General features: G+C 52.3%; 7 protein-coding genes across 7 annotated transcripts; 4 read left to right on the top strand and 3 right to left on the bottom strand.

The window, feature by feature from the left end:
- Window positions 1–141: 141 nt before the first annotated feature.
- On the top strand, window positions 142–1104 carry VTN49DRAFT_6914 (uncharacterized protein; the record flags this gene model as incomplete). The annotated part of the gene is made up of 2 exons (XM_069415125.1): window positions 142–277; window positions 344–1104. 2 exons carry the CDS (start codon window positions 142–144, stop codon window positions 1102–1104), a joined length of 897 nt encoding a protein of 298 aa, XP_069264954.1.
- A 731-nt stretch (window positions 1105–1835) lies between these two features.
- On the top strand, window positions 1836–4052 carry VTN49DRAFT_6913 (uncharacterized protein; the record flags this gene model as incomplete). The annotated part of the gene is made up of 5 exons (XM_069415124.1): window positions 1836–2334; window positions 2455–2901; window positions 2957–3723; window positions 3777–3838; window positions 3890–4052. 5 exons carry the CDS (start codon window positions 1836–1838, stop codon window positions 4050–4052), a joined length of 1938 nt encoding a protein of 645 aa, XP_069264953.1.
- A 1033-nt stretch (window positions 4053–5085) lies between these two features.
- Window positions 5086–7082, bottom strand: VTN49DRAFT_6912 (uncharacterized protein; the record flags this gene model as incomplete). The annotated part of the gene is made up of 9 exons (XM_069415123.1): window positions 5086–5405; window positions 5466–5684; window positions 5750–6024; window positions 6080–6387; window positions 6441–6602; window positions 6655–6690; window positions 6746–6765; window positions 6833–6917; window positions 6981–7082. 9 exons carry the CDS (start codon window positions 7080–7082, stop codon window positions 5086–5088), a joined length of 1527 nt encoding a protein of 508 aa, XP_069264952.1.
- A 535-nt stretch (window positions 7083–7617) lies between these two features.
- VTN49DRAFT_6911 (uncharacterized protein) lies at window positions 7618–9926 on the top strand (the record flags this gene model as incomplete). Its single annotated transcript, XM_069415122.1, has 3 exons — window positions 7618–7753; window positions 7828–8131; window positions 8183–9926. 3 exons carry the CDS (start codon window positions 7618–7620, stop codon window positions 9924–9926), a joined length of 2184 nt encoding a protein of 727 aa, XP_069264951.1.
- A 318-nt stretch (window positions 9927–10244) lies between these two features.
- Window positions 10245–17106, bottom strand: VTN49DRAFT_6910 (uncharacterized protein; the record flags this gene model as incomplete). The annotated part of the gene is made up of 5 exons (XM_069415121.1): window positions 10245–10260; window positions 11058–11428; window positions 11491–13059; window positions 13120–13126; window positions 17045–17106. 5 exons carry the CDS (start codon window positions 17104–17106, stop codon window positions 10245–10247), a joined length of 2025 nt encoding a protein of 674 aa, XP_069264950.1.
- Window positions 17107–18292: 1186 nt separating this feature from the next.
- VTN49DRAFT_6909 (uncharacterized protein) lies at window positions 18293–20366 on the top strand (the record flags this gene model as incomplete). The annotated part of the gene is made up of 6 exons (XM_069415119.1): window positions 18293–18557; window positions 18635–18920; window positions 18985–19313; window positions 19384–19615; window positions 19671–19739; window positions 19805–20366. 6 exons carry the CDS (start codon window positions 18293–18295, stop codon window positions 20364–20366), a joined length of 1743 nt encoding a protein of 580 aa, XP_069264949.1.
- Window positions 20367–20487: 121 nt separating this feature from the next.
- On the bottom strand, window positions 20488–21649 carry VTN49DRAFT_6908 (uncharacterized protein; the record flags this gene model as incomplete). The annotated part of the gene is made up of 2 exons (XM_069415118.1): window positions 20488–20787; window positions 20840–21649. 2 exons carry the CDS (start codon window positions 21647–21649, stop codon window positions 20488–20490), a joined length of 1110 nt encoding a protein of 369 aa, XP_069264948.1.
- Window positions 21650–22785: the final 1136 nt, after the last annotated feature.

The following is a 22785-nucleotide window of genomic DNA, read 5'->3' as shown; positions in this document are numbered from 1 at the left end:
AACGACTCAAGTTACTGCCCGAAAACGGAAACTATTACGGAAATTCACATGGCTCAATAACGCGTCCAACACGCGCTGGGGCAGTTGACCATTGTATGGATTCGGTGACCCAGAGAGCACTCATTCGACGTCGATAAAATCATGTCTCATGATGAAAACGTGCCGGGCGAGCCGCCCGCTGAAATAAATCCTTACGAGGTGCTGGGGGTTGGCGAGAAAGCCTCTGCCGACGAGATCAAATCCGCCTACCGCAAAAAGGCCCTGAAGCATCACCCAGGTACTACCAATTCTATGAATATCAGTCGGCCTGGTGGCATCCAGCGGTGAAGCTGACTTTTTTCAGATAAGGCGCCGCCAGATGCCAAGGAGGAAGCGAACAGAAAGTTCCAGGAGATTGCGTTCGCATACGCGATTCTGTCCGACGAGCGGCGGCGTCGCCGGTACGACACAACGGGCAGCACATCTGAATCGCTCGATCTGGACGATGATGACTTCGACTGGGCTGATTTCTTCCGGGAACAGTTTTCCAGTGTTGTGGACGTTTCGGCCATCGACAAGGTCAAGAAGGAATACCAAGGCTCCGAGGAGGAGCGGCAGGACTTGCTGGCCGCCTTTGAGCAGTTCCAGGGCGATTTGGATAAAGTCTACGAGGTGGTCATGCTCAGCAACGTGCTCGACGATGATGAGCGGTTCCGCGCCATTATTGACAAAGCCATTGCCGACGGCGAGGTGACGGCCTGGAAAAACTACACCGAGGAGCCAGAGAGCAAGCGCAAAAAGCGGGTCAAGCGCGCGCAAGAGGAAGCCAAGGAAGCCGAGAAATTGTCCAAGGAACTGGACGCCAAAGGCGCGCAGAGTGGCGGCAAGGGCCGCAAGGCCAAGGCCGGCAAAGCCGATGACAATGCTCTGGCGGCCCTGATCCAGCAGCGACAGCAGGCTCGAGCAGCGGACTTCTTCGACCGCCTCGAAGCTAAGTACGCGCCAAAGGGCAAGAAGCGGATGGCGCCGGAAGAGCCCCCGGAAGAGGCGTTCGCTGAAGTTGCTGCCCGCAAGTCATCCAAGGGCAATACTCGATCCAGCAACTCCAAGCGCTCGCGCGCGTGACCGTATACCTAATCATTTGTTGTGCTGGGATTTGTTCATCTATTTTAGGTTTCCAGGAGTTTGGGAAAGGGAATGAATATTGGGAATTGTTTGATGGCATAGTGTATGCTAGAATATAAATGAACCGTGAACCGATAATGGCCTTATCTCTGCCCTTAAGCCGCTGTACCTTTGGGGAGAATGGTCGGCCCCAGGCGTCAATCACTCCTCACCGCGAATCACATGAAGGATAGTCAGAACAGCCCGGTGCTCCTTCCTAATCTTAATGGATGATGCCGAGACTCTTAGACTGGGAGGCTCCTTCCTTACCCCACGATCCAGTGATTTGCAGGGAAGGAGCTATGGCCATGCTCTTTCCTTCTTCCTCCCTCCTGCATTCTGGGCCGAGGGGAAGGAAGGATCAAAGGTAGGCGCTTGCCCTTCGGGATCACAAGGGCATTTGTCATCATCCATGTTCTCGCCAACTTCCAACGTTCAAGCACAGTTGTAACAGACGGATTACGGTGAGTGCATCTGGCCCTGCAGGCCGATATTGATGAGGCTGATGATGCATGGGGCCTGCTGCTGGTAGCTGGGTTAGCCCATTCACGGCCTTGGAGTGAGTGATTTAGTTGGTCATTCCAATCCGATGATTCTGATAAATGCCACAAGGTTTATTAAAGCAGGAGCTCTCGCCCCTGCCTGAATCTGATCTCATCAGAACTACATCTTGCATCAACACACTGCCCACAATGTCTCAGGATTCATCGACTGTCCCGCGACATTCCTCCTTGAAGATGTCGCTGGATCAAGCGCTGGAAGAGGAACGCCGGGAACTGCTCCGGTTGATGGACAACGCGCCCAAGAAGAACGCGAGGGCCCAGCGCCGCACTAGCCCCGCTCCCGTGTCGCGGAGCATGCCGGACACCCGCGAAGCTTCTTTGCGGCCCTCGCCATTAGCTTACGCTCGACATGGGTCTATTGCGGGCATCGGTGTCGGAATCAGCCCGTCTACATCTCGGCGTTCACCTCTCGCCAGCCCTCTTAGTCCCCTGGCGGATTCGTCGCCCTGGGCCAACACGCCGCTCTCGGTCCTGGATTCGGATGATTTGGTGCCCGAAGCCGAGCCAGACCGCCGCTCATCCGATACGACTATTACCCAGGTGAAATCATCAAAGTCGTCGAAGAAAAGCAGAAGCAATAAGCCACCCGTCGACCTCTTCCGCAGCGCTCCCCACATCGCGCTCGGCGGTACGTAAGATTTTCTTGGAGCCCGAACGGCCAGACCCATGAACATGATCCACATCACACCCACCCCCAGCCATATGATTCTGATTGTGAGTGGTGACTAATTGATAGTACGCGAGTCAGAACGCCCCTCGGGAATTGTCCCGCCGAGGTCCAAAACCTTGCAGTCTTTGCGGTCTCCTGCGAGAACTTCCGACCAAAACTTGAGCGCACTCGACGAAAAGGTCAACATGGATCAGAAGGGGTCCTCTTCTAGTTTAGCATCGGTATTAAAGGAGAACAACAACAGCCGCGAAGACGTACGCCTGGCCAAAGACAAAGTGGAGAGCGCAGACGAGAATTCAGAGTATGCTGAGACCACCGAAGACGACGATGATGACAGCAGCTCCGAGGATGACATTCGACGGGGGCCGGTAAAGCCGCGTGGCAGGAGCAAAAAGAAGGCAGATCCCGCGCCGGAACCGCCGCCTGGTGGTTGGAGTGGAAAGAGAGGACCGGGACCTGCGCCATCGTCACCCAGTCCAGCGCGGAGAGGTGCCTTGGACCTATTCCACGAACTGCAGGAAGAGAGTGCGTTACTCAATTTGGCTCCTTGTGGCGTTCCGAGCTGACTATTCTGCTTGAGGCGAGTTAATGGCTCCCCCTCGCCGTGGCAGACGGAGATCTGTACTCTCGCCGGGACCGAGAAGAAGCTCCGTGCATCCCAACACCAACTTCGATAACAATACATCAGCCTTCAACACACCGGTGGGCTCCGATGACGAAGCAAACCTATCCGACATCAAGCAGGCTCAGAACCTCAGCATCTACATGTCCACGGTGGACAACAGCATTCCTTGCCGAGGCATTCGTACAATCATCCGTGGGGACTTCCCTCGCTTACAACAAGAGGCTGCGGAGGGTAAGCGGCGGCTACGCAAGTATCTGGTGGCCACAGATCTCAGCGAGGAGTCCGTTTATGCGTTGGAGTGGACCATCGGGACGATCCTTCGCGACGGAGACACTCTGTTTGCCGTGTATGCAATTGCAGACGACAGCGCGGGCGCGGTCGAGTACGATAACTCCGTGCAGATCGGCGATGGCGCCAAAGTGATGCAAGACACGACGGACATTGTTGGCAAGCAGACGGAGAAGACCGCGCTGCGGTCGCAGAATTCCAGCAGTCTGATCCCACACGCGCTGGCAGCGTACTTCGGGTCTGATAGCAAGAGCAACTCGCGCAGTAGTTCAGTTGACACGAGGGCATTGTCCAGGGCCGAGGCGGAGCGGGCGCGGGCCATCGAAGACATTTCTCAGACCTGTGTTCGCTTGCTACGAAAGACGATGCTACAAGTGCGCGTGGCGGTGGAAGCTATCCATTGCAAAAGTCCAAAGCATTTGCTGACTGAAGCTGTGAGCTGGATGTCTGAATAGGTTGCGACCAAGTGCTGACCGTTACTTGCCAGATTGATGGATTAGAGCCAACTCTGGTTATCTTAGGCTCTCGGGGACGTAGCGCGCTGAAGGGGTAGGTGATACCACTCGAACGACTGGAATGAAAGCTAACCCTGGAGTGAAGGGTACTACTGGGATCATTTAGCAACTACATTGTGATGAAATCGTCCGTACCGGTGATGGTTGCACGCAAGAAGCTCAAGAAACATTCCAAAAAAACGCATCGTGTGAGGCTGTCAAACAATCTTACGACTCCGAGGAGTTTGGCCATGGCGAAGATTGATTGAGTACCCGGTCTGGCGTTCTGGTGTCCTTTTTCCTTTGCTCTTTGATGACTTTTGACGGTTATATCATTGGTGTTGACGGGAGCATGGAAGCAAAAACGTCTCGATTGACGATGCAATGAACCCTACGGATATGCGATGGCATGAAGGCATGATTGTGTGGAGTACTGTACTAGATGTTGACAATAACCTTTCGGGTTCGAAGCTCTTCGTCCACTTCTCTATTCACATCGTTATCACTATCCATTTCAGGCTGATATTCCAGCCGATGCTGGACGTGTGTGTGTTTTCCGGCAGGAAGTGTACCTAAGACGTAAACGAATAGGCGATTTCTCATCAAGCGCAGCATGGCTCACTTCATGCATTCATTCTCTGTTAAGATTAAAATATTGAGGTCAGGACACATGGGAATGCTGGAATTGACCTCAGACGGGAAGTCTTCATACAGTATAGGTAGGTGCAGGTAGGTATCTAACGGCTTAACCGAATTTCTTGTGAAGCCCTTGTACAGTCGTCTATTTCCACTGCTCATCACGTATTTTATATTGCATGTCGGATGTCTTGAAACCTGCGAAATGGAAGTTTGTGTTGAATTCGAAAGTGAACCATGGCGCGGGTTCAGCACAGTAGAGTATAACAGGAAGCAACCCGAAACGAGAAAAGAGAACAAAACGAAAAACCCCGAAATGCGAACTCGCCTTTTGAGTAATGGGTTAGGACATTATTGTCCAGTGCCAAAGGGCGTGGCTGGAGATTGAGTGTCAAACCATAACGCGGTCGACTGTGGTACGTATGGATTCAGGACGGTTTACTTCACACTACGAGCTAAAAGAACTGAAAGACGAATCGGAACTGAAACTGAAACGCGAGCTCGAATCTCTGCGTGTTGAAAATCTGTCACGTCGAATTGGGCTCGGGTGCCGGAAAACATGCTGGGCAACCCAACAAGTTAACAACAAGTCATTATCTATCACTAGGAATAGACACAAGTGACAGGAACAGATACAGGACAGAACAGAACAGAACAGAGCAGGAATCACGCGTCAATCAAACTTGCCTCCTGCTGTTGCTGCTGTTGCTGCTGCTCGGTATTGTCGCGGGTATCCTTGTTGGGCTTGCGGGTCTTGGTGCCTGCACGGGCGTAGAACTCGTCGAGGATCTTCTTCGGGATCCGGTTGAGGAGTTCCTTCGGGTAGATGCGGAGCAGCCCCCATGCGATATCGAGGGACTCGTAGATGGTGCGGGATTCGTAAGGGCCCTGGGTGATGAAGGTGCGCTCGAACTTGTCGAGGAATTCAAGCGAAAGTTTGTCTTCGGCGGAGAGGGCCTCCTCACCGACGACCGCTTTCATGGCCGCTGTTTACCGAGTCAGTCAATTCTCCTGTGGAAAGGGCGTGGAGGAAAGAGGAATCTTACCAGCATCACGGCCAATGGCATATTTGGCGTAGAGTTGGTTCGAGACATCCGCATGATCCTTTCGTGTCCGTCCCTCACCAATGGCGGATTTCATCAGACGCGACAGGGACGGCAGCACGTTGATCGGTGGGTAAATACCCTTGTTGTGCAGCTGACGGTCGACGAAGATCTGCCCTTCGGTAATATAGCCAGTCAAGTCTGGAATAGGGTGGGTAATATCTGTTGAACGTCTAGTCAGCATCTACATCCCACCGCACTGAATGTGATCGCTCTCTGGCACGTACCCTCGTTCGGCATCGTCAGAATAGGAATCTGGGTAATTGATCCATTCCGACCCTCAACACGTCCAGCGCGCTCATACAGAGTCGACAAGTCAGTGTACATGTAACCGGGATATCCACGTCGTCCAGGCACTTCTTCTCGTGCAGCGGACACCTCGCGAAGAGCATCGCAGTACGCCGACAAATCGGTCATGATAACCAGGACGTGCTTCTCCAGCTGATAAGCGTAGTACTCAGCTGTCGTCAGGGCTAGGCGCGGCGTGATGATACGCTCAATACTGAACCACAATCAGTTATACAGTGTTCCAGCGGCAAGAATAGGAGAGCACCTACGTCGGGTCGTTGGCCAAGTTCAGGAACAGCGTGACACGCTCCATACTGCCATTTTCCTCGAAATCGCGGGTAAAGAATCGAGCAGTCTCCTGGTTGACACCCATGGCCGCGAAAACGATGGAGAAGTTGTCCTCGTGGCCGTCGTGGACATCCTTCTTAACCAAGCCAGCTTGACGGCAGATCTGCGCGGCAATCTCATTGTGCGGCAGACCAGCAGACGAGAAAATGGGAATCTTCTGGCCACGAGCGATCGAGTTCATCGTGTCGATCGCCGAGATACCGGTCGAGATCATTTCCTCTGGGTACACCTATTCGACGACTTAATATCGCGCTCTTGGAAAGGGGACACATCATATCTTACTCGCGAATATGGGTTGATTGGACTGCCGTTGATATCGAGGTAATCCTCCGCTAACACCTTTGGTCCTTTGTCGATCGGACGGCCAGATCCATCAAAGATACGTCCCAGCATATCTTCCGAGACACCAAGCTTCAAGCTGTGCCCAGTGAATTCGACTTTTGTCTGCGCAAGTCAGAATACAACTGTCAAGTAGCCACACCACGGCACTTCATACCTTCTTCACATCGATACCAGGTGTGCCTTCGAACACCTGCGGCAAGTTGTCAACGTCCATGTACGAATGTTGCAAAGGTCGATCTCCGTACCTGGACGACGGCACGATTACCTGAACAGAACGTCCATCAGCACAAGTTCAATCGATCAAACCCCGCATGAGTTCTGCCACCACCTACCTCGCGCCTCCAGGACCTGACCCGACCGCTCCGAACCATCGGGGAGTGTCAACGACACGATTTCATTGTACCGGGGAAATTTGACCTTGCAAATGGCATCCGTCAGCACCATACCACATGGTCTCCTTCACGCGGCAGAGCATCCTACATTGTCCAAGATAACCAGCGGTCCGTTCACACCTCCGATGGTATTGTACCGGATACGGGGTTTGATGGAGGTCATACGAGGATCGAGCAATCCCGGAGCCATGGTGACAGATGTTCCCTCGACCGCGCGCAATGTTGAACACAAGGATAAGGAGTGCGCGGGGTACTGCTGTGTATGTCGACCGTGACCGCAGTGAGCTTTGTCCGGTACTCGTGCTAGTTGGTCGCGGTCAGCGGGCGGAGTGAGCACCTCGGATTACCTAAGCGTCTCGTAGCTTGATACTGTAAGTCGGGCGTAATTTCGTCGTATTTTACCACGTGAAAACCTGACCGGCCTAACCCCAAACCGTCAGGTGGCGCATGCACAATCTTATCTTATCAAATTTTCACGTGACCTACCGCCGATTGCGGAGGGGCTGTATGACTCAATTCGGTATGTTCGGCCAAAGTACCTAGGCCTTCTGATGTGAAATATTCGAACTTACAATTGAGATTTCGTTGCCTCACTTCGCCCCTGTATAACAGCCTCTCCCTTCGGCCGGTTCACTTTTACCCTGCCTGTTCATCTTTCCCCCTTTTTTTTGTTGATCTTTGGCCGTGCGTCCAAGTTTGGCGCGTCCTCTCTTTCGCCGCCCGCCATGGATGCCATAAAGCAGACTTTCGAGAAATGCAAGCACGAAAAGCGCGCGGCCTTGGTGGCCTATGTCACGGCAGGATATCCAACGGTTGAGGAGAGTGTTGACATCCTCTTAGCTTTGGAGAATGGAGGAGCCGGTATGCAATCCATCATTTTCCCTTGCCGCCGTTTGAAGTCGTGCGCTGACCATGCGATTGTGACGATTCTATAGATATTATTGAATTCGGACTGCCTTTTACTGATCCAATTGCGGATGGACCGACAATTCAGAGAGCCAACACGCAGGCCCTTGCCAATGGTGTCAATGTTGGAACAGTTCTGAACCTGCTTCGCGAGGCCCGAAGGAGAGGTCTCAAGGCTCCGGTGCTGTTTATGGGATACTACAATCCAGTGCTTCAATATGGCGAGGAACGGATGCTCAATGACGCTAAAGAGGCCGGGGCCAATGGATTCATCATCGTCGACTTGCCTCCCGAGGAGGCGGTGCGATTCCGGAGCCTTTGCAATCAGACTGGGTAAGTCTTTGGGCTTTCTACTTGTGAGCATTCGCTAATCCTGTTTGACAGATTGTCCTACGTGCCATTGATTGCGCCAGCAACATCAGACTCTCGCATGAAACTGCTCTGCAAGATCGCAGACTCCTTCATTTATGTAGTGTCTCGCATGGGTGTTACCGGCGTTACGGGTACTTTGAGTTCTGGGCTTCCCGAGCTGCTGGGGCGTGTTCACAAATACTCTGGGAACGTCCCTGCTGCGCTGGGATTCGGCGTTAGCACTAGGGAGCATTATTTGGCAGTCCAGGATATTGCCGAGGGCGTTGTGATTGGTAGTCAGATTATCAACGTTCTGCGTGAGGCGCCGGCCGGACAAGGGGCATCCAAGGTTGAAGAATTCGTCACTAGCGTGACTGGCCGGAAATTGGAGAGAGATGCTGCAGGCAACATAACCGGAGTGAAGACAGTGTTGGAAGTGGTTGAGAAGAAGATCCCGGAGTCAAATGAGGCTCAACCGACTGTGACAATCACCGAGGGCGAAGTTGGCGCTAGCAGCGCTGATGCGGGCCTGATGGATCAGATCGACGCTCTCAACTCCAGAGGCGATCCGGCCAATCAACCTTCTCGGTTTGGAAAGTTTGGCGGTCAATATGTTCCCGAGTCTTTGATGGACTGTCTGGCTGAACTCGAGAGAGGGTTCGAGGAGGCCCGGAATGATCCCAAGTTCTGGGAAGAGTATCGCTCCTACTATTCCTACATGGGCCGGCCAAGCAAGCTCCATCTGGCCAACCGCTTGACGGAACATGTTGGCGGCGCCAAGATCTGGCTCAAGCGTGAAGACCTCAACCACACCGGTAGTCACAAGATCAACAATGCCCTGGGGCAAGTGCTACTCGCCCGGAGACTCGGCAAGACGAGGATTATCGCAGAAACCGGTGCTGGCCAACACGGTGTGGCCACGGCGACGGTCTGTGCCAAGTTCGGCATGGAGTGCGTCATCTACATGGGTGCCGAGGACGTCCGGCGACAAGCGCTCAACGTCTTCCGGATCAAGCTGCTGGGGGCATCCGTAGTGGCAGTTGATGCGGGCAGCAAGACGCTGCGCGACGCGGTTAACGAAGCCCTGCGTGCCTGGGTGACGGATCTCGACACGACACACTATGTGATCGGCTCCGCGATCGGCCCTCACCCCTTCCCGACTATTGTTCGCACCTTCCAGTCCGTCATCGGCGAGGAGACAAAGCAGCAGATGCTGGAGCTGACGGGCAAGCTGCCCGACGCCGTGGTGGCGTGCGTCGGCGGTGGCAGCAACGCCGTCGGTATGTTCTACCCGTTCTCCAAGGAACCAAGCGTGAAACTGCTGGGCGTCGAAGCCGGTGGCGATGGTCTCGACACAAACCGCCACGCCGCGACCCTGACCAAGGGCTCTGCGGGCGTCCTCCACGGCGTACGCACCTACATCCTGCAGGACCAGCACGGCATGATCACCGACACGCACTCTGTCTCCGCGGGCCTAGACTACCCGGGTGTGGGGCCCGAGCTGAGCAACTGGAAGGAAACCAACCGTGCGACCTTCACGGCCGCCACGGACGCGCAAGCCCTGGAAGGTTTCCGTCTGCTCTCACAACTCGAAGGCATCATCCCCGCCCTCGAATCATCCCACGCTGTCTACGGCGCCGTCCAGCTCGCAAAGACTATGAGCCAGGACCAAAACATTGTCCTGAACCTCAGCGGCCGCGGTGACAAGGACGTGCAGAGTGTCGCGGAGGAGCTGCCACGGCTGGGTCCGCAGATTGGTTGGGATTTGCGGTTCTAAGAATGGAAACCAACGTTTTTCTCTTAGAAGGTCTGGACCGATCCGAAGTAAATTAACCCTAGTCTAAACGTTTCTAACGTTCAAGTCCTAAAGGAAGAAAAAGTTGTCAAATCAAGATTTTTGGCGTCTGCTTTTTTCGTGTTGTGCATATTACTGGTTTCTGGGGAAAGAACTAGGGGTATTACACTAAAGCTTCGGCTAGATGATATGAGTTGCAAATATCAATATAACCTATTGCGGACGATCCCAAAGAAAAAAAAAACCTACTTCAGTATGGGTCAAGTTGTCTGATTCGTCTATGTTCTTAACAGCCAGTCTTTACCAGTCATGCTGTCTGGTGTTGGGAGACATTAGTCTTGCCAATCTCCAGAGAAAGCAACGAGCTTGCTCTCTACGCCTCTACAAAAGGGAACAACTAGGATATAGAAGACAGGGCCATTGTTGACATTCCGAGCAATTATATTCACACATTAAACATCCCTCCTTGCCCTGGCAAACAGTAGCAGTTGACTAATATCAACCTTGTGTCACATCGAAACATCAGATCCAACCAAACGCCCAAACTCCAGTATGCATAAAAAACCACAGGCCAAACCTCAGCAAAACAAACCCATCCAAATACAAATTCCTCCCATGCTGTTTTGATCCCATGCAAAAAGGAATGACTGCGATGCAACGTCCACGCCATGCTCATGCAACAAGGAAGGACTGCAATCTATAGAGGGAATGGATGCAAATGCTCCCGATATGCTGCTCAAATCCCAACCCAAAAAACATCACAAAACACCAAAAAAATGCCGGCCCAGAATGATAAAAATAACACATGATACATATCGGGGCATGCAAGTCATAACTCATCAAGGAATGACATGACTCGTAACATGGAACTGTCGAGTTCCGGGGTATCACAATATAAAGGACAGGAACCGATGCAATCGTCGGAGGGGTATCAAGGAGTGACCAGCATCCTTCTTATGCAATATCGCCAATGCAATCAATGCAGGGTATTAAGGAGTGACCTCGGGAAAACGTGGACGTAACTTCGTGACCTGGAGGAGAATATGGGAGGAAAACCGTGCCGGAATCAGAAGAACAAGAATAATCGCACAAAACGTCTAGCCCATGGTGTACGGAATTGTCGACATGTAATCGAACTCGGGCGCATTGGAAGTGCCGTCGGAGTCCCAGGAAAATCCGCCGTTCATCATCGCCGAAGTTGTGTAAGCCGGTTCGAACCCGACTGTCGTGGCCATCGTCGAAACTGGCTGGTAGGTAGACACGGCGGGAGCAAGATCCACGCTGGATCCATTCGGCAGGCCATTTGGCATTTCCGAACTGTAGGTTGTCGCGGGCATATCCAGCGGGAATGTCGGAGTTGGCAACGTGGTCGACTCGGGCAGAGACTGTGGAGATGATCCACGTTGCAAATCGAAACTCGCACCTTCCGCCTGAGGCGCAGTCATGGTGGGGAGTGCACTCGCCGTGGAGGAATAACTTGCCGACTGTACCAGTGGGATTAGTATTGCTCCTAGATGCAGTGCGCATGGAAACATGAGATACTTACGTATTTGCCAATAATCTTCTTCAAGGCGTGCGACAGGATTTTCCAGGGGAACACCTTCACATCCTTCTCAATGTTTCGAGGCTTCGGGGCGGGGAAGCCCATGATGACCTTGAAGAATTCCTCGCTTTCCGGCTTCGCTTTCGAAACCGTCAGCGGTCGGAAACCTTCCAGGTTGCGCCGAATTCGATTCTTCTCCTCTACGGTGAAGCGAACCCCAACCAGCGACTCGAGAAGGTAGATAGTGTCGACACTAGTAACGAAACACTCATCCTTCTCGTCCCAGTAGATACAGCTGATGCAAATACTGTTCGGAGCCCGCTCCTCTGGAGTTACGGCCTTGAAATCAGCGTAGATCGTGCTGCCCTCCTGCGCGCGCGTAAACTGAACGAGCCGGCGCTTAGCCGCCTTCTCCTCGTCGGTCCAATCTTTGGCCATCGCATCCAGATCGCCGTTCAACTCGAGCACGGCTTTCGTCGGATACATGGCGTAGGGGTTGAAAGAATTCGACTGGTTCAGCTGCATCGTGGAAGTCCGGATCAACGTCGGATTCTGCGGCTTAGGGGACACGGAGAGAGCGGGCGCCGGCGAGGTGGCCGGCGAAGTACTGGCGCTCCACGAAGGTGTCAGAGACGGTGCCTGTGCTTCAGCCGCACTCGACGTGACGGCCGAGGAGTCCAGCTTCTGTTGAACTGGGAACGAGGCCGTCGTAGACGGAGTAGGCATGAAGGCCGAGAACGACGCCGAGCGCTCGGTCATCGGTACAGCCATCTCACTATCCGCGTTGACGGTCATCTCGTGGGCTGAATGGCGCTTGGCAGGACGGAGAGAAGTATTCTCCGCGAGGTTAGACATGCGCCGTTTACGAACATCACCAACTGTGTTCGGCTGTTCGAGTTGCTCGTACGTGAAGATTCCAGCCGGAAGAACAAGTGGACCACCGTTGGAAGGCACGTCGATGATAACCGTCAATGGCACCTCGAAAGACGTCGACATTGTCTGAGCAAATGCCGGCACATTGCACGAGAGGGTGAATGTGAAGGCGCCATTCTGGAGGGAAACCAGATTGACAGCACACTGGACTTGCGCCGAGCGGAATGACAGGAAGCAGGCACGAGCAACCGAGGTGATGTCGTACTGCGAGGAGACGCGCACGACCACCTCCTTGCCCTCGGAGCCCGTTTGCGGAGTCACCGAAATGATTTTGGGCACCTCCATGGTCGACGAATCCTCGAGAAGGGACGATTGGGATTCGAAAGGTTTGGTGTAACCATTGGGCGCTACGTACGGGAAGCCATGGGCGTCAGGGCTCCCGTGGCCGTCGACGGAATGCGCGAAGGGAGAGCCGATGTAAGCCGGCTGGCCGAGAGCATTGTCACGGACGGCAAGCATGGGATTGACAAATGCGCTGTCGGCACCCAGCGGCACTTTCGGGTAGGCAGCCATGGACAGCATTGGGTCTGATTTGGCCCAGAGGCCGTCCGCAAAAGCCTCGGCGAAATGAGACTCGTCTGGACCAGGAAAGTCGGCAGACTCGTCAAAGATCAACGGAGTGGGGAACTCCAGGTTGAGCTAAAAGACAATTGCGTTAGCTATCTTACAATTCGACCCGAGGTGAAGAGCCGAGCTTACCTGAACACTGTCCGGCGGTGAGTAAGCCAGTTTGACGGTGTTGAGGATTACGGAGCGAGAGTAGGGTGTTTAGAAGCGAGCGAATGTGCAGCAGCAACGACGGAAAGACACCCGAACGTGGCTTTCCGCGCGACCAATGTGGAAACGAACGACGTTCGAAGACTGCGAAAGGTCTCCGACTTGAGAGTGTTTTGAGCCGTGAATTCGGCGTCAGTGCATACAGGCGTAACGTGGCGGTGCTAGATGGCAACGGAAAGCATGGACGAAGCCACTACCAAGGGCTGGTCCAGCGGCGCCAAGCGAGCGGAGCGCTCTCCCGATGGTTCACGGAGCGTAGGGCTCTGGGTGAAGAGAAACATGGGAGTCAGTAATTCGTGTCTTTGAGGCTGAAGGACGGAAAGAAGGCTGATTATATGGGACTTGTGATTCCAGGGGCCATGGTCGACAGGGTATACATACCAGAAGTTCACAGCGAGGGTCGCGAGCTCCCGCTTCTGGCACTGGTTGCGCAAGAAACGAGGAATTTTCGATTCCGAGCCAAGGAACCGGCAATTCTCGAACCGCGGGCCAAGACGTTCGCAATCGGTGGATGCTTTGTGAAAAACTCAATGCACTGATCGATGGCTCAAAGCTCCAAGCGTTCTCCTCCACAGGGTTTGTCCGCACAGCGCACAGAGGCAAATAGCGAGTGGAAATCAGCAACAGCTGGATTAAGCGAGCGTAGTAGCGAGTGTGGGTGTGGAAAAGAAAAAAGCAAAGAGGAAAATTCCTCCCTGGAAGGGTTTTTTGTTTATTATGAATTATGAGGTCACGACGTCATGGAGAGGGAAGAGAAGGGGAGAGAAGCGCGGCGCCTGGCGTTGGGGCCATATATCTAGGGCGGAGGGCGTGAGGGGGGTCACAGAGAGGCCGAATCGCCCAAGCCAAAAGGTTCCCTCACCAGCGGAGATACTATGTTGGGAATGGTCGATGGGAGTCGATGAGCTTCCGTCTGGCGCCAATCACCAATCGAGTTTAGGGTTCCCTCGCTTAGGGTTTAGCGTGGTCGTCCGACAACACACCAGAGCGTTGCAAACCCCGTCGCTTTTCCTCATCGGTCGTAAAATTCGTAAAATTATAAATAACTAAAGCCACCCTAACCGGGCTGGGCTAGTGCATTCTGGCCTCGTGGCACCGAGCGAGCGGTGTGCCCACTGTCCATGCTTGCATGGACCGTGGCCCTGGAAGGTGGATGCCACGGCTCCGCGGCCGATGGCACCCTTACAGTCCCAGGATCCTTCTGCTCCCCTCCAGGGAAGATCGCAACGGGGTGTAAAGAAAATAGAAAAGCATTCCATGCGCTGTCAAATGATGCCTGCAATGGTTCGATCCGACATTAATCACATCATCGTTCCCGGTCTTCCTCGGCACCACTACTCCCAGCTCGACAGCCATCAGGCTGTCAGCATACAGTACAGTATTTCGTCGCACAGCGATCTAGCCGTCAACCGACTCCACTGACTTGGCCTTCTCTCGTCCTCCACCAGCATGCAATACGATGCAATTCGTTCGCTTTCCCGAAGCTCCCAGGCAAGATCCGGATGTGATGGAACACGGAGCGTGGCCGAACCGCTCCGTATCGGTCCGGTGTCGCTCCCCGCCAACAGGAAGAATGAAACCGTCTCCTGAGATTTTCTATTTGAAGGTCCAAAGCTCGTAATGGACGGGGTTCTACAGAGTAAACTTCTTCTCAGACGGGCGGATTGGAAGCAATAGTTCGGCGTCCCGACGGGTAAACAAGTGCGGTGCTCCACTGGTTAGCATCGCTAAGAATAGCAGCATGCCCACTTGTCGACTTGTCAGACGTCATCTGATGATTGCTCACATGCTCTATCCCGGATTAAGATTGTTCCGTCCCGAAAAATCTTCCCAAGACTTCCCAAGCTTTCTCATTCGAGCCCTTCAGCATTCGGACTCGGTAGCTGCAGTGCAGAGCTTCTAGCTTGTTTTTGCGTGACTCGCGTCACGGCCGACCAGTCATCACGAGTTTGGGGTTCTTTGCCCTGCCAACGGGCCTCGCATTTTGCAGAGCGATCGTAAAGCCACAATGGATCCATGTTCTTTGAGGATCATATTACGGAGAAATACTCCGTATACTGACTACGAGTGTTTACAGTGGTGTGGAGTGCGATGGATGGTTCTCGAGATGCTCGCAAGTTTCCATGATAGAGAGTGGTGACGCCACCAGCCAATGTGCCCTTCAACTCGGCAACGAGCAGCAGGGGCAGTACAGAGTACTCTGTACCGAGTAGGCACAACCATAAGAGCCTCCTTTTCGGAGCATTTTCTCATACTCTGTACGGAGTAAATGTGATGATTACTCGATGGAATGATATTCAGCATAGGGTTTCGTCCCCACGTCGATCTACGCCAGATCTCGGTACCGAGCTATTATTACCCACCCAGTCGTGGTCCTTGGCAAGGCTGGCTGCGCATGACTCGCATCATTCGAAGTCAACAAGGTTTGAAGGTTCAAGATTAACCCGACTACGCAGTGTAAACTCTTACAATGGATGCTGTGATATGATCGATTCGTCGCGTGTAGTGTATGTAATTGCGAGGATGTCAGAAGTCCTGAAGAGGACGTTTCATTGCAATCCTTTTTGGACCGATCGTTGCCATCTTGAGCCGTCTGCAAACTACCGAAAACCTGCCGACGGTTTGTGGCCAGCGTCGATTGACAAGCGCAGATCTGCAGATCCCTTCTCTTCGATCGCCACCGTTCTACGGCCAATTCCCAGGATACAAAAGGAGAGAAAGGTCAGGTCAGCAATGGCCGGAACCAATCCGAGAGCAAGATTTGAAGATCAGATCGTGGTCAATAAATAAACTACATTGGCTGTTGTCCTCCATAGCAGAGCTAACAGGCTGCATCGCACCGATTATGTGCAACGGCGAATGCTACCCTGCAACCGTAACCCTGCACTGGCCATGCGACCCTTTCGAAGCTTATTTTGGAGCATGTGCCACTTTGCCGTTCTGTAACCAACAATTTTACAAGCAGTCGCTTCCAGATACGGCTTCACACGAGCCAACGTACCTTTTTGTCGGATATACATAGCAACTACATTCTCAGCAGGTGTCGCCTACGCAATACGGCTGAACAGACAACAAAGCATCAGAGAATGTAGCAAGAACAGGAACGTGGCAGTACGAGTACGAAGCAGTTCTGCACTCGACAAACTCTGTATGCGTTTGTAACTAACAGTAAACTTTTCAGAATACGTGTAAATAACAGAAATATGTATTGTAAAAGAACTTTCTATTGGCAGAGAGCCTTCAGAAACTCGGCAACAGATGGTTCTGGTACGTAATACGGATTGTGTACGAGTACGAAGATTCAACCATAACGGACATGGTCAATACCGAATGTTCTTACATCGTCCCTCCATACAAACCGGCATTCCAATATCACAACAAGGAGTCGGAACCATATGCCATGCAGAGGATCCAAGGTCAATCATAAAAATAACCCAACATTGGAACTTATGCCCTCATACCTTTTATCTAACCTAAGCCTACTGTTTCATCCTGCTTCATCTTTTGCCCTAACACTCCTACAACCCTTCCTCTTCAGGTGCAGTCTCAACAGTGCATCGACGCATTGACGCAAGGATTGGACACCAACACGATTTCACAAACAGAATATTGGCCACGAATCAATCCATATTGGAAATGACTAATTGCTACTATCTTGAGCATCGAATGTCATTTTCATTTCCAGTCCCATGGTCCATCCATGCATTGCGCAAGCAGTCAATGGAACAGCTTCAGCCGCAAAGGAATCCATGCTGAACGAATTGTCATCACCTCGCAGAAGCAGGATCGTGTCTTTTGCTGAATAATATGTTCAGGGACAAAGTGCGGCTGTTTTGCTAAAACTTACATACCGACCAGGTAGATTTCAGCTTTCTTTCGATGCGCCGGAACAGCCACACTGATGCCCATGGCGTTCTCGGAGTATTTCCGAACAGCACTTGGCCCTAAGTACTCGTTCCAGGCACGATTGGCAACGCATATTATGATCTTGTATGCATTACTGGGAGGTGGACTTGCGTCTGTGTTGCCTCACGACCATCCTTAAAGTGAACATCTCAAATCATGGTCTTTAGTATGTATTTCAAGACTGCTAATATGGTGCTGCAGGATCAGATAATAGCAAAGCCCCTGATGATCTATTCTTTGTTAAAATTTTCCCTCTTGAACTGTTTCGATTTCAACATGGCCACTCTGTTTCGAGACGGCGCCTGTGACTCATTCCATCCAGCAGATCCAGGCTCAGTAGTTTTGGGCTTCAAGATTCATCACTGCCAAAAGCAAATAGTACGTATGCCTGATCGTTGACAAAAGTATTAGAAGTCATCGGGAACTTTCAACTACACAATATCGGCATAACACGGGTAGGCGTGTTGGAGCTGTCCAGAGTTCAGCTTGATGGAGATAAAGTTTGTCGCTTCCAACGGCATGTTGACGAAGGTTGACTGCCGAATGCCGGCAATCCTGCAGCGCAGTTTGTTGGATAAACTTTAATGGGTCCGTATCCGATCCTCCGGGAAGCAACATACCACTGTGTCGGTGAGAGGCGAGTTTTCAAGTTGATCACACGCCTAATGACAAATACCTGGGATGCTAAGCTCACTCGTGAGGTTGAGAGGCAGCCTGCGGAGTTCTAATATACAAATTACTCAACTAGGCAGTTCGGCTCTATCTGCTCCCCGGTAGGGTTCTGACGTTCAATCTCGACTTCTTCGGCCGTCAACAACTGTTCGGCAATGGTACAGCACCAACTGCCGACTAAGTATATTGGATCGAATCGAATTTCTCATTTCACGTCCCGACCAGCGGCCTACCTGTACCGATATTTACTCGTCTTGCCAAAGTAAATCAGTGGGTTCTTCGTGGGGCTCCATCACCATGTCATCGATCTACAGTACATGCGCCGTCAACACCAGCCGGATTTACCCCCGCATCATGTATCTACCCCGTGGGGAATCTGGGGAATCCGGGTATCTGCCTCATGATAAAAAGCAGGACATTGTAGGGTTCGTATCCCAGTCATCTGGCCTGGAATAAGAGATTCTGTCGTTCTCTGGCGCGGGGAGCTTTCATCTATTACCTGCCAAAAATTGGTCCAATGGGCTCAGATTCCCTCACAGCTGATCCCAAGTCTGGGGATATCGTTCCGCAAGCTCAGCAAATTGAAGATGCAAACGATTTGTCCTCACCGTCTTCTCCTCAAGAGATCAAGATCAAGCTCAGTTGGCGATCCTGGGTCGTTGTCTTTGTGTCCTGTTTCGCCATCGTGGCCCAAGTCTTCGTCGTGACGGCGGCTGGCTCAGTCATTGCCTTCATTATCCGCGATCTCGGCGGTGATCCTGGACTGGCAGGATGGATTATCCGTTGGTTCCCTCTCTGCGCTTCCCTTTTTGACTTTATCGTTTTGAAGCATCGTTCATATGCTCATGAGTTTTCGTAGAAGGACCACTCCTAATGCAGAGCGTGTTGTCGCCCATTGTGGGTCGATTGAGTGATGTCCTCGATAGAAAGTATCTCGCTTCCATACCGCCGTTGATTGCTTTCGCCGGCGCCGTTGTCTCGGCCAGGGCAACTTCGATGTCGATGTTGATCGGTGGGGGAATTCTGATCGGTACGACTTTGGCGACGATTGCCATTGTCCAGGCGATTCCTAGCGAGATTTTGCCGTTGAAATATCGAGCGTTGGCAAATGGGTTTGCATACATGGGCGGCGCCGCTGGCGGAATGTAAGTAACTCCGTAAGCTATATCTAGAGATTTGGAACTAAGGGAAACTCCTCCCTGTGTGTAGCTCAGGCGGCCTGATTGCTGGCGGCGTCACCAGAGCCCACCCAGGTGGCTGGCGAGATATTTTCTGGATCCAGGCGGGCCTCCATCTAGCAACGTCCGCCGGACTACTTTTATTCTACCATCCACAGAAGAGCACCGAATACCCTCGCAAATCCTGGAAGAGCCATGCCTGGGCATGTGATCCCATCGGTTCTACATTGTTCATTATCAGTGTGACGACGATGTTGCTCGCTCTGAACTGGGCGGCAGGCGTCTATCCTTGGTCGGATGCGCATGTAGCAGCACCCTTGACCATCGGTCTGGTGTTCTTCGTCATTTTCTGTCTATATGGCAAGTGATGATCATTCAATGCTCGCTCCCCGGTTTCTTCTGGCTAATACCTTGTTTTGCTTTTCTACAGAATGGAAAGGACGAGATGATGGCTTGGTAGCCCATGTCTTCTTCAAGAACTCGCACAATTTCGCCCTGTCGGTCTTTGCTTTTGCAGTCGAGGGATGGCTGTTCTACAGTGCCGTTAATGCCATCATTCCTCAGATTATTCTCCATCTAGGCTTCGAGACGGACGCGTTTATTATCGGGCTGCGAGGACTTGCAGTGTCAGGCACGGCAGCAGTTGCTTCTGCCTTGGTAACGTACGGAGATCCCTTTTCCTATGCATATCGGCAAAGGAAAGCTGATCAGTATCAGCCTTTATTCAACCGTGATGAAGGATTTGAAATGGCCAGTGGCCGTTTCATTTGGCTTTTTCCTCGTCGGGTGAGTGCATATCTACCCCCCAAAAGGTCATAAGGAGCGTTCAAATTCTGAGTGGTGGAATGCAGGACGATCTGCTATGCCACCATCACCCCGGCAATGAACAGAGCCCAACTTGGCTACAGCGCCCTCATCGGAATCGGCCTTTCCGGGCCCCTAACGCTCCTGGTAGCCCTCGTCCAATTTACCGCGCCGCACAAACACCTGTCCACCGCCACGGGGCTGGCATTCTCCGCTCGCGCCATCGGTGGCGCCTTTGGCTCTGCCGTCCTCGACGCTATTATCCAGGGCGTTCTCGGGTCTCGATGGGCGCCACAGGTAACCAAGGCCGCTGTTGATGCCGGCCTTCCCCAGTCTTCCGTTTCCATGCTTCTCGAGGCCATCCAGGCTGGGAAGGGCTTCGACAATATTCCCGGAATCAATGCGACCATCATTGCGAGTGCGGAGAATGCTAGCTACAATGCGTACGCGCACGCTTACCACTTGGCTTGGGCGAGCGTTTCGCCGTTTGTGGTCTTGGGGTTGGTCTCGGTGGCGTGTCTCAAGGGGGTCAAGCATTTGATGACGGAGAAGATCGAGGCCACCGTTGAGCGTGTCCCGGAGAAGGCAGGAGCACAAGTTGTCGTCTAGTTCCTAAGATAATTGAGTCTATCAAATATATTTACATGACAGATTACGAGGAGCATCAGATAGTCTGAAGTACTGGGTCCGCTGAGGGCGATGCAAAATACTTTTTCGAGATTTATGGCGCCTACAGTTTCGCCTCACCGTTCTCCGCTCCAAATTCAATGACCAATTTCCCGACCTGCCTGCCCGCTTTCATGTCTTCAAACAGCGAGTCCAATGCGGCGATATTGCTCAAATCCGCCTGTAGAACGCGGGATATAACGGGACGGATCTGCTTCTCCTTGACAAAGTCGACCATTTCTTTGAACTCCTTCCTTGAGCCCATGGATGTTCCACGAACCTCGATGTTCTTCAGGAATGCGAGCACTGTGTAAGGCATTTTCGGGCCCGTAGTCATGCCGTAGACGGATATCACTCCACCAGGCTAGCAGTTGTTAGCGACATTGGAATAATTAGTTGTGGCATTGAAAGCCAACCTTCAAAATTTTCACTCCTTTTTCGACGATATCGCCACCTGCACCGTCGATAATTGCATCGAACGTTTTCTTTCCCTCTGGTAGTTGCGAGAGCAAAGACTTTTCCCAGTCCTTCTCTTTGTAATTCACGCCTCCTTTGGCGCCCAACTCAATCGCCTTCTTAATCTTTTCATCGCTCGAACTCGTCACGTAAACATTGGCACCTCTAGCAACTGCAAAGGAGAGAATGAACAGGGCCACACCACCGCCGATCCCCGTGATCAAGACGGTTGCCCCAGAACCAGAATTCTTTTCTCCGGCTTTGGTGACAAGAGCTCTCCAGGCCGTAAGACCCGCCAACGGCAATGCTGAAGCCTCGGCATCAGTCAAATGGGCCGGAGCCTCCTCAACTTCAGACTCGTCCGCGAGGACATAATCTTGCAATGTGCCGCGAGGCTCTAGCTTGTTGGCTCCAAGAGCCTGAAACCCACTTGGATTCTCGGGGCCATCAGGATCCTCAAGCCAGCCGCTAGCCGGATTCAGAATGACCCGCTTGCCTTGCCATTGCGAAGGATTGCGCACGCCAGGACCAGTGCCGACAACGATGCCCACGCCATCGGACCCAAGAGGGGAATCAAATGAGAGGCCGGGGTAGAGATGCTGTCTGAGAAACAGGTCGCGATGGTTCAGGGACGCTGCCGTGAGCTTTATCAGAAGCTGTGAGCCTGTCGGCGTCGGTTGCGGGACGGATTTCTGAACCAAAGGGTAGTAGACTTGGCCCGGTTTGCCCGGCTTGCCGTCAATTGGACTCAAGAAGACCGCGCGAGGCATTATCTGCTATCTGAACTGTTCCTTTAAGGTCGGGAGCCTGGTCAATGGAATTGAACACTTTGCAAGGTGTTGAAGCCGCATTTTCGGACCTCGGCGATCGATATCGGATTTATGGGCGAACCCCGCAAATCTTAAACGACTTTGGAGTCAACCCTTCTCCACCGCGGTTGGTTTCGCATGGGATCATTTCTTGGCTTCTTGAATACATGCTTAAGTCGACATCGCTGCCAGTGAGTAGTCATGAATAGATGTGGATTGTTAATATCGCAAACGGATAATCGATTCTCTGAAATAACGATGACCAGCTGAGTTGCTGACTGATCTTAATCGACTGGCACAATTATAGGTACGCGAAGTCAAAGTCGAAAGTCAGCCTTGTACTGCAGTTGACTTCGGCATTCTCTCCAGATCTATCGAATGGAATTTGCGACTTTGATGATGATCGTGATGTTGCAGGCACAGAAAACTTCACTGCCTGCTGGTGATTTCCGGTTCTCGAAAGCGACTTCGCTACAGGAACGGTTTCAAAAGTGGCATATTCAGACTCTTTTAAATTCACATCCGTTTTCAATACTCCATACTTGGGGAATCGTAAAAAGGCATTGATCCAATCGTACGTTTGTCATCCAACTGCTCACAACAAAGACTTGGTTTCGACCACTGCGGGAGCTCCCGGCTGGGTAGCCAATCGGGCCATGCAATTCAAAGATTTACCGGTTGCGGACGGCCGTCCAACATGAATCTTGACTTGGTAGTGCCCCGCCATACACCGGAATATTCAGCTGGCCTTGAATGCGCTGGCGTTGAACAGCCCGTGTGAGAGCAAGAAGGATACTACTGTTCGCTGAATATAATCATGTCAAGAGGACTCTCATGCCAATACGTTTACGTAGAAGGCACGGTAAACGGATACTCAAACTCATCGAACTTGGGATATCTATTCCATAATACCATCCAACTGACCCTTTGTCAAGCAACCAGTAGAAGGGTTCCTAACGTTCAAAGACTTTGGGTGCTTTGCATTTTGACGAGTTGCGCGGCTTGCGCTATCTTGAATCCCTGGCGGAATTGTTCCAGGCTTGTTACTTGATGCGGAACCGTGGGTCGTATACGCGAGACCACTGTTGGTGGTAGCC

Source organism: Thermomyces lanuginosus (genome assembly GCF_041956635.1).
Source record: "Thermomyces lanuginosus strain ATCC 200065 unplaced genomic scaffold VTN49scaffold_42, whole genome shotgun sequence".
Lineage (NCBI taxonomy): Eukaryota > Fungi > Ascomycota > Eurotiomycetes > Eurotiales > Trichocomaceae > Thermomyces > Thermomyces lanuginosus.
Note: the sequence above shows the minus strand (reverse complement) of the source record. Positions and strands in the feature narration are given on the sequence as shown.